The sequence below is a fragment of the Ruditapes philippinarum genome, unplaced genomic scaffold (assembly GCF_026571515.1).
Source record: "Ruditapes philippinarum isolate M1 unplaced genomic scaffold, ASM2657151v2 ctg202_1_1_1_1, whole genome shotgun sequence".
In the NCBI taxonomy this organism is placed as follows: Eukaryota; Metazoa; Mollusca; class Bivalvia; order Venerida; family Veneridae; genus Ruditapes; species Ruditapes philippinarum.
In genome coordinates, this window is record NW_026857221.1 from 126,571 (window position 1) to 137,978 (window position 11,408).

Here is an 11,408-nt window from a genome sequence, read left to right on the forward strand (position 1 = left end):
TTGACATTTTGTATAACCCCATACTTCAGCAGAGTAATTCAAAATAGAAACACAGAAAAGCGTCAAAATGGCTGCACATAGTTTTTAGTGTAAAATCAAAGTCTTAGTATTTGATAATAAGGTATTCATTGCTTTTAGCGATTTTCCAACTAGCATTTTTACATTGGAATAAAAAAGACCGTTAGAATGAAAGACAGTGCCTAAGTAAGTATGCATCCCCAGACGTTTTCCCTCATAAGTGCATTGTTGGCTATTTTTCAGTCTTCCCTGCCGTCGAAATACCACCACCTAAGTTTTGCCAATGTTCACTTTTAATCCCCATCGATCACAGTATGTGTGAAGGTCATTTAAACTTTGTTGAAGATCTTCTATCGAGTTAGACATTAAAACCATATCGTCGGAGTAGAGAAAGAGGATTAACGTAATATCTCCGAAGTCAAGACCACTGCCTGGATGAGAGCTTGTCTTCTACAAACATTGACCAGAATAATGGAGAACATATTTCTCCTTGCTTTTAACCTACAAGTATTTCATGAATTCGGGGTATTTATTTAAGTGTTTTAACGCGGCACCTCACCTGATCGTACATTGATCTCACGATTCTTAACATTTTACCGTTAACTTCTAATTTATATATTTTAAGCCACAGTGCATTTCTATATACGCTGTCAAAGCATTTTTTCATATCAATGAATGCTGCATAAAAACGTTTTCCACAATTAACTATTTTCAATTAATCTGTGAAGACAAAATATTGCGTCTGTTGTAGAGAAACCTTTTTTAAATCCAAATTGCGAATCGGTGATGATGTCATTTGCCGCGCACCAGTCTGTTAGTTTAGTATTTATTACAGATGTAAAAATCTTTGATAACACACAAGCTTACTAACGTAACTCCACTGTAAATATCCACAACGTTTTTATCACCTTTTTGAACAATGGAATAAAAATCCCCTCTATCCAAGTTGACGGAAAATGACCACTCGAAAATATAAGATTAAACAAGTCAAATGTGAAGAAATTATATCCCCAGCCTCAATGAAATATTCATTAATCAAATCATCACGTGAGCCCGCCTTCGCGCGCTTAAAGTGCCTAATTACATGCTGCACCTCTGTAATAGTTATAATAGTATCTAGCTCTTCAATATGGGGTCATCTGGTGACAACTCCTGCCGACAAAACTCTTCACTTTCGCTGTTACATGTAATATTGATTTCGTCTATTAAATTCTTGAAATAGGCAATGATCCCCGGGACTAGGTCAATAATGACTCTAAGGTCATTATATGAACCACCTTGTAGGAGGTCTACTACATCATGTTTCATGCTAATTACCGGTATCCAAGGATTAGTAGTTTTTGGGGGGGAGTTTTAAGGGGGATTTTTTGGAAAATTTTTTCTGAAATTTATATAAAGAAAATTTCCAGGAAACCCCGGGGGGTGCCATTAAAAAAAATGTTCATGCCCCAAATATGTAAGCTCTGGCCTTTTTAAGGCTCGGAGAAGAAGTATTTAAAATTTAAAAATTTTAAAAATTTACACATAAAAGGGAAAAACCCCTGACCCCCAATGCTTGCGTAAATTTTGGGCCCCAGGGCAAAAGTTGAACATTTTTTGGGAGATAAATTAATTTTGTTTTCTTGCCCAAAAACCAAAAACCTTATATCATGCAATTTGGGTTCAAAAGATAGATATTTAAAGTTTAAAGTTTAAGTTTATTTTTCATAATTTTAAATTTTTTAAGGGAAAATGTATGCTTCCCCGGGAGCAGTTTCCAATTTTTTACCCCCTAGGCCATTAAATTTCCCCAGCATTTAAAAAAAGGGCAAAAAGTTAACAATTTTTATGTTTAAAGTAGTAAGTGTTCACCGGGCATCAAATTTTTGTTAAGATTTGATTTTTAAAAAAAACAGTGTTATGAAAATTTATAAACCGGGGAAATACAAAAAAATTTAAAAAAGCCATTGCCCACAAATTTTGAACTTAAAGGAAATTTTATTTTTAATTGATGGGTCCCTTATTTGCGGTTTTTGAAACTGTTTATTTGTGTTTTTGGTGTTTGGCTTATATTCAGTTTATCCCCCATTTGTTCCGATGTCCAACATCCCTGCACCCACATAGAGTACAATTTTTAATCTACCGTCTTTTTAAAATATAAAATGTTTTATTTTTTTATATTTTAAATGAAAACACCAATCTAGTATATTAAATAATCGCACAAACCACATTATTTTTGCAAACTTTATGAATGTTTTTGTTTTTCTTCATATTTAGAATTAACTCAAGTTAAAAGTTTTGATTTTTTTAAAGTGTATTTTTCATAATTATTCTTATCAATATTTAAAAATTTTCTACATTTATTTAAAGCCATTCCAAAATACTTTCTCTATTCTTTTGTGGTGATCTGTATGGTAAATAGTTCATTAATGTTAAAGGTCACGTTTTTACTGTGCGGTCTTATCAAACATGGGGAGAAGGGATGATGTTAACTTAGTATATCCTGGAAGAAAAATTATTTCGGTTCTAGACATATTTAACATCAGCTTTCTATAAAACGCCAACATAGAAAGACACAAAAACTTATCATACAATTTATCTACATGTACTACTAGTAGTATTTATTATAATAATAATAATAATAATAATAAATACCACATTTATATAGCGCCCTTTTTCATTAAAATGTTCAAAGGCGCTTTACATCAATCATATATGTCTAAAAAAAAAAAAAAACAATATAAATGAACAGGATTATGAACATTAAAAATATTTTGCATTAACTAATTAAAAGTATAAATTATGGAATTATTTTTTACATATTAATACAATATAACTTAAAGATCCTTAAAACTCACTTTACAATATTATTGTCATACATTAAAATTGTCTTCAATATATAAATGTGTAAGAAATAATGTGCCTTTTTAACATAAACTCATAAATAAATATTAAAAGCTACTTTAAATGCATATTGATGATTTTCATTGTTTTGTTGTCATACTTTACAACAGAAAATATATGAACGATTGATAAAAGAATGAATACAGCGACATCAGACTAAAAAGAATATTGAACCTAACGAACCTGGATAGCATGAGTACTGCTACACCAAGGTCCAGTACGAGGGAGTCAGATACCTCCCCACAGCGCATGCAGACCCCCAGGATGACATCACTTCTATCACCACAGGAGGAAAGGGCCACGCCCCACACCTTAACACTAAATATTCTTGAAATCTGACCCCTCTGCATTCACGAGCCATATATTATATAACACATGTAAATTATTATGATAAATCAATGTTAGTTTTGTTTTTTTTTTTATTTAAAAAAAAGAAATATTCTGTGCTTAAAAATGCTAGCAATGGATTTATAATAATAGATAAGATCTTGCTAAATCATCGTTATAAAACAATAGAAATACTAAATTGATTTAAAAAATTGTTTGTTTAAAAAAAAAACTTTTTAATAAAACTAATATTCAAATAACAGATACTTCGTATTCACTGTTTATAAAATTCATTCATAACAGTCACTGATTATTTTCCATAAGCTAAATTGAAGTAGTGTGTTTTAAGATGTTTTTTGAAACTTTCTACTGTGTTACAGTTTTTAAGATGACTTGGTAGTGAATTCCATAGCTTAGGAGCTGATGCCGAAAAAACTCCTTTCACCAAATTTCAGTTTAGTTTTTGGTTGCACTAATCGTACAGGTGCATTTGAAGAGCGCAGATTTCGGGAAGTGGAGTAAACTTGAATCATTTCCTGCATATATGATGGAGATTGTTGTTTCAGTGACTTGAAAGTATGTAATAAGATCTTGTAATTCACTCTATATTCGATTGGCAGCCAATGAAGATCTTTCATCACTGGTGTAATATGATCTTTCCTAGATGTACGTTTAATCACACGGGCTGAAGTATTTTGAACAAGTTGAAGTTTTTTCATGGTTTGTTGAGGTATACCATATAGAAGAGCATTGCAATAATCCAGTCTTGATGTCACGAGAGAGTTAACGAGTGTTTTTGTAGCTTCTTCGTTGATATATTTTCGAATACGTCCTATCTTACTTATTTGGGCATACGAAGATCTGCACACGGAGCTAACATGATGTTCCATATTAACCCTTGAATCAAGGAATGCACCCAAATTCCTTACACTTGATGACTGTTTGATTTCAGCTTGGTCCACATTGACAGTTATATTTTTTCACTGAGTCTGTATTGCTACCCGACGAAAAGACTATAAGTTTCTGTTTTTCTGAATTCAGTTTGAGAATGTTGCTGTTCATCCAGAATGTTATTTTCTTTTAAGCAGTTTGAGACAGAATCAAGTACAAGTTCAGTTTTGGTGTTGTCCAACGGTTTGAAAGAAATGTATATTTGAGAATCGTCAGCATAGAAGTGACATTGCAGACCATGTTTTCGACAAATTTCGCCGACAGGTTTTGTGAAAAGTATGTAAAATTTTGGTCCCAATACCTAATTTATTCATAGATATTCGTATATTTTATGTTAAAAAATAGCCTGATCACGTATTTACCATGAAATGAATTACAGTATATATAAAGAAACAGTTTTTCACTTTTTTAATACATGTATGACCAAGAACGCATTAATTTTGTCAATAAAATTTAATGTCAGCCTCAATTACATGTATTATCATATCATGTATATGATTATATTACTAAATAATGATCTATACCTTTGCCCTCTTTATGGTAATGACTTGAAACAAAATCTTGGCAAGTTCAGTTTTTCTCTTCTGTATCTCAACCCAACAAGTACATTTACCTGACATTATTACATAATGGAACCGCACGAAAAGCACGATAATTTTCAAGTACCACATGATGCATTTATAAATTAAAAGAGCGTAGCGGTTGGTATGTAAAGATGCTTTTAATATTTAAAATTATGCAAAATAACATGTAGAAATTTGAAATGAAACAAGAAAACATTGAAATAAAACAGCATTACCGCGATTTAAATGATGACATACTGTTTTCAAAATTGCCGACATATGGTCTACGTCCGGCTCATTAAAACTGATTTTGACTAAATATAGTGTTGTTTCCTTGTGTCATACAGCAGAAAATATCTTTATGTTAGAACGTTCACGACAATTTTGTACCATAAGTTTCATGTGCTGTTTTCTTTCTTGCTTCAATTAAAGCGTTAAGTAATGAGAACTAAGAGGACCACAATATATGTTTTTTAGATTAATATTAATAAATGCTGAGTTAAAAAAACTGATTTATGGATAGAATAACAGAAGAGCATGTAAGTCAGATAGTTACCACCACGGATTTATATGCAATATAAATCCGTGTTACCACACTTGTAATAGGTCTGCACAGTATTAACAGGACGGGGCTAGAAATGTTTTCGGTGGAAAAGTACCGATATATTAATTGCAATTAACAATGTGAAGCATTTTGTTGCTAAATAAAATCTTTTAATTATGATTGGTATTTTGATTGGTCCTTGTTAGGTTAAAGGTTAATTTCATGCTTGACAGGTTCCATAGTATTTGTATTACTACGCCTTTTCTTATAAATAGTCGTTTTTTGGCGCTATTTTGGTTACAGTTTTGTAAGACACGTTTGCAGATTGACGCTTTTAGAAAAATTTGAAATATTTTCATGAATAAACTGCATTTTGTCAGTTAAGATCTGAAACAGGTTATATTCTCCATAAATGCAGGTTATATTCTCCATAAACGATGTTATAAGAGTTTGGTACACTTTATTTTGAAAGACATACATTTTTTTGTAAATTAATGTGTTTGTCCAGACTCTACTACACTGTATATGCACTTAATTTAATAGGATCATTTTTAAGGGACTGGGCTGAACGGGATGTATTTTTTTTCTTATTTATACTTGTCTTTCTGTGCAATATTCACAATTTCACTAACTAAAACAAGTTTATCTTGTCCAGGGTCTTTCAAATAGAAATATTTGAAAGACCCTGCCTTGTCCATTTGGTTTATCATTGACTACGAGTTTATTTAGACGCCAAGGAGATTAAATGTCTTTTTGGTATTTAATTTACTTGTTGTTTGATTCTAAATTTAGCACATGGAATTCCCAAAATGGCGTTGAAATATTACTTTGATCTCATGTCACAGCCTTCAAGAGCTGTTTATATTTTTCTGAAAGCTAATAACATAAAATTTGAAGCTAAACCAGTAGCTCTTCGAAAAGGTATATACTTGTCTTCACTGTCATAGAGTGACATCTTTTGAAGTTTAAAATTAGCTGAAAAATTTGGAATAGGTCAGGAAGTAGAACGACGTCAAAATTTATCAGAGCTGTCAATGATTCACTCTGAATAAAAGTGTATCAACGATATATCGATATCGGGTGACAAATACATGTATATAGCAATACTGTATAGATAAATATATCGAGCATTACCAACGGTTGAATTTAACAACTGTTTTCATGATTTCAGCAAAATTTCTTGATGTATCGATACAAAAATGTGATTTCAAAGATTTTTAAGTTCTTACACCTCCTCCTTACTGTAGTGACGTTTACATTACAATAACAAGGGGGCGGTGGCCTAGTACTAGTAGTTAATGTGTCTGCCTCTCAACCCGTGGATCATGGGTTTGAGCCCTAACAGTGTCACAACCAAGTTTTTTCATGTGATACAATTGTACCAGTACTGCATGGTTGGTTCCAGGAAGCAGACTTGAAAGTGATAAATAAAACTTGCAAGAATTTGTTTCGCAATCAAGCTTAAATTAGTCCAATATATAAGACGTTACTGGTTTCCTAGCAGTTTCCGGCCACAAATTGCACTTTTTAACAAATAAAATAAAAATCATGCAGTCTACGTAGGGGTACAAAACTTTGACAGGACAAAGTTAAGTACCTGTCCAGCATTGCCATGTGTTTAATGTTGCACTTTCATTTTACTTTTTAATTTAAATATAGGCCTGAAATGTAACACTTTTTTTCACCTTTATTAAAAAATTCATAGCAGTTTTCCGGACCTTTTTTATTTTAAATATAATTCAGTACCATAAAGCAATATTAAGATGATTTTATCAGACAAACAGAACTTTCCAACCTTTTCCGTGTCATCTGCAAAAATATTTTTCGAAGTATTCATTTACCTTAAATGGGATCTTAGTTGATGCGCATGGATATTCAAAGAAGAATTCCACAGGTGTTGCTTATTTTTGAATGTCGCAAGTTCTCATATATAACTTTTAATAACAGGCAAAACTTCAAAATATATAAAACGTTGTACTATTTTAAATGCTGTTTAAAGCATAGAAAACAAATGTTTCTCTGACTGAAGTAATGTGGATGACTTACTGATAAAAATAGACTGTACTGGACGAAAATGATAAACGGCCGGAAAACTGCTAGAGGACGGAAACTGCTAGGAAACCAGTACAGACTTGTTATAGTTTATGTCGATCAAGCCTGACTTGCTTTGCCCAAAAGCAAAAATATCTCAAAGCGACGTCATATTTATAGGACTATCTATCTATCTTCCATTAATGGCAAACTCCTCGCAGGGATGTAGACATAATTATCTGCATGTCAAAATTGCAAGAAAGTTAAAAGGAGTTGTTTTAAAAGAGGATAAAAGAAGAATATAAAATATGTTAAACACAGGAGGCTGGAAAACTAGGGTGAGACATGTTAAATGCAAGCTATGGTTGCACTGAGCTGCTCTGGGTTAGGGGGTAGGGCAACTGCAGGGGGTAGGTGGTTCCAGTGGTATACTGTCCTAGGAAAGAACAAGAATATTTTATAGTCTGAAGTTGCTGTGAATAACCTTCAACAAAGGGAATATGGCCATGGTGTGAGGTGTCACATATTCTTCTATGGGGATAGCAATCAGACCACGGTGAATCTTATAGAAAAGGGACTACCTATAGCATCTATATATTTGAGTTCCAGTTTTGGAAGCTAAAGGGAGTGAAGTATGTCCCTGTTGCTAGAGGTCTGACCATAATCTAGCTCGATCCATCGAGCTGCTCTTCTTTGGACATTTTCAATTGATCTGGTTGTATTTTGGTGTGGGTAGACCATATTCAAGCTGGGGTCTGACTAACATCTGGTAAGCAATGGACTCAATGGATTGGGTTTAACCTTTATGTTTCTGGGTAGGAATCCTAAGATGTCCTGTTAATGTGTGTATCCCATGTATGGTTTTCTGATATATCCAGGCCTAGGTATTTAGCTGAGGTAACCAACTCTAATTGGACTACATTAAGGAAGTATTGTGTTGGCATAGGATGTTTTCTTTTTTATCACATGGATAACTTGACACTTGGTGTGGTTAAAATCCATATCCCACTCCAACTCCATCTTTTCTAACCGATTTAGGTCATTTTGGAGAGTAACTGATTGGTTTGCAGATGTCAGAGTAATGTATATTGCAGTATCGTCTGCAAACAAGCAGACCTGAAAATTTATGTTTTGTGATTTATATAGGCGTGAAACAGGAGGGGTCCAAGAACTTAGCCTTGGGGGTCAGTAGTTTGTTAGCTTGATCCTTTAGACTTTGAAAGCTTATAACTTGATTTTACCTTAATATGATTAGAATATAAAATAAACTTTAAACATACTGGCATCAACTCCAGTTTTACATATATTAAAGTGTAACTGCTGATCATTGTCATTTTGAATTGCTGTCTCGTTTTTCAATAATAGCATCCAGAGAATCTTTTGATATACAAATCATCCTCTTGTATGTTGAATAACATTTATCAAATAATTATGTAGTGTACTTGATGTTATTTTGGTTATTTCTTTCTTTACTGACAGGTGAAAATTTTAAGGAAGAATTCACAAAGCTTAATCCATGGCAAAGAGTTCCAGTTCTTGATGATAATGGCTTTGTACTTACAGAAAGGTATGATCAATTGTTTCAGGAATTATATATTAGGAAAAGGCCACTGAGTGAATTTAATTGGGGAATAATTATGTGGCAATGTTTATTTAGGAAATTTGAGAAAAAATGAAATAGTATCTAATGAATTACTTAGAGTTTTATATGCGTGTTTTAATAAATATTCTGTTACTTTTTGTAAGAAACAAATTAAAACATTTGAAACTGGTTAATTTTTGGTAGGTGTTTGAAACTTAGTTTAAAATTTAGAAAAAGAGGTTATTTTCAACTAGGAATGAGCTAATACCAAAAGGCCTCTGGTGATGTAAGGTGAAAATCTCTTATACATGTACTTGGGTATCTATTTATATTCTTTTACAAATCTGAATTTAAAGTATGAGAAAATAACATTTTTATAAAATCATTGTTCATCACTAGTGGACAATAGCTAGAACATGCAATAGACTTCATTGGGTCTTGCAAAACCTGAAACTCTTTGGGCTGCATGGAAATTTAGATTGTCAAATCCATACCAAATCCCTGGACTATGGATTTTGCTTTATTCACATGCGATTTTTCTGGTGTGAAAATAAAACCATTTTATGGTTTAGTCAATGTTTGAATAGTTAGATGGTGAAATTCTTGCTTATTCTCCTGCTCTGGTCAGTATCTGTCTGAGGATAGCGGGCTCCAATGTAACAGTTTACAAATGACGGGATCATTAATTGATATATTATTTAGAATCAAGTTTTCTTGTGAGGTTTAATCTTACTTTTGTATATTATGAATTTTACTAGGCACTTTAATTAAAAACTATATCTAGGAAGTAAAATTTTACTTCTTGAAATTTTAAAAAAATGACACCTTTTTTTATGTTCTAGTGTTGCAATCCTGCGTTACTTGACATCAAAGTATAACTTACCTGAACATTGGTATCCAAAAAATGACCTTCAAAGGCAAGCAAGGATTGAAGAGTATCTTCATTGGCAACATCTTAACACACGCATGCAAGCTGCAATGGTCTTCCGGCAAAAGGTAACATTACAGAAATTGTTATAAGAATGATATATTAGATATTGATTTCATATTTTTATGCAAGCTCTGTTTAAATCAATCAATGTTTAAGTCAAATAAATGTTACATGCAAGTTGAGAATAATTTTGTCTCAAGTTTTTTTTGCAGTATTCCATTCAATGATTGCTAAGAAATAGCCCAGTCATGACAATTGGACAAACTTTTTTTCGGGCACAAATGGTCATCTAAGTAGAACCACAGATGTTCTGTAAGCTAGCTGGATAGCTTCCTAATATGAAAGAAGTCAGGATTCAAACCCACAGCAGTGAGGGGCAAGTGATTGTATCCATATATAAAAAAATGGGTTTGTTGCAAATTTGTCTATTTTCAACACCCACCTTTAAGCATGCTTTTATCAATTTTCTTTTTTAGCACAAAGAAGAACTTAGATAGATATTTTGTAATTAATAACATGTTTGATGATTTTCAGTTGATAATGCCTGTAGCAAGGCAGGGAAAGATTGATGAGGCTAAAGTGAACAGATTTAAAGATCAACTGCCAAAAATTATTGACCAACTTGACAAGTATTTTCTGAAGGACGGGAAATATATTGGCGGGAATGAAGATATTTCTGTAGCAGATCTACTCGGTGTCTGTGAACTTACACAGTTGTATCCTGTGTTCGAAGAAGAGATTTACATGAACAATAAAAACGTGAAACAATGGATGGAGAGAGTACGAGAACGACTAAACCCACATTTTGATGATGGTCACAGTATAACCTATCGTACAAGAGAAGCGTATAAAACTCTAGGTCCAAAGTTAGGTGCGAAGCTGTAAATACAAAACCATATCTAATGAATATATTTTATAATGGTGCTGTGATTATAACCTGATATTTACAGTGTGTAAATGTTGATAAAGTGGGAACAATTAAATTATATTAGAATATCTTTAACCTCTCAATCTCTAACACTTTTTATTTTTTTAATTACAAAGTTTCGAAGATTTCTAATATTATGAAAAGTTGCGATGAGATTGACAATTCTGTAGATGATATTATTGATATATAAACATGTACACTCAGATTGATTGCTTTTTGTTCAAATTAACATTTCAGGGAAATGTAGAAAACTATAATGTTTAATCAGGAAAAGATTATGATTAAATTAAGATTGATTTTTTTTTTAATTTTAATTATTTATATTGCTTTTTAATGAAAATAAATCATATACAAGTTACCAAGTGTTTATTTTCAAATATCATGAAATATTCAAGTTTTAACAATTATAGAGGTTAATAGACAGAGAGTCTAGTTTAGTTTTAATTATACTGCCGGTATATGCCCTTGACTATGATGATCCAAAATATTACATCTCGAATTACCCAGCCCAACCAGTGATCTGAACCTGATTTTAATTTTAAATTTTGTCTATTTCTGATACAAGCTTATGTATATTCTAAATTCATGATACTATCTAATACTGAAATGCATATGCTAATTATCTTTCCGCCACTCATATTCCTGGAACA

The 11,408-nt window shown here is 32.2% G+C and overlaps 1 protein-coding gene across 1 annotated transcript; it reads left to right on the top strand.

Annotated features, from left to right (window-relative positions):
- The first annotated feature begins 6,065 nt into the window (after positions 1-6,065).
- LOC132749096 (glutathione S-transferase theta-3-like) lies at positions 6,066-11,116 on the top strand. Its single transcript, XM_060738776.1, has 4 exons — positions 6,066-6,207; positions 8,797-8,884; positions 9,742-9,895; positions 10,365-11,116. Exons 1-4 carry the CDS (start codon positions 6,096-6,098, stop codon positions 10,713-10,715), a joined length of 705 nt encoding a protein of 234 aa, XP_060594759.1. The 5' UTR covers positions 6,066-6,095; the 3' UTR covers positions 10,716-11,116.
- Positions 11,117-11,408: the final 292 nt, after the last annotated feature.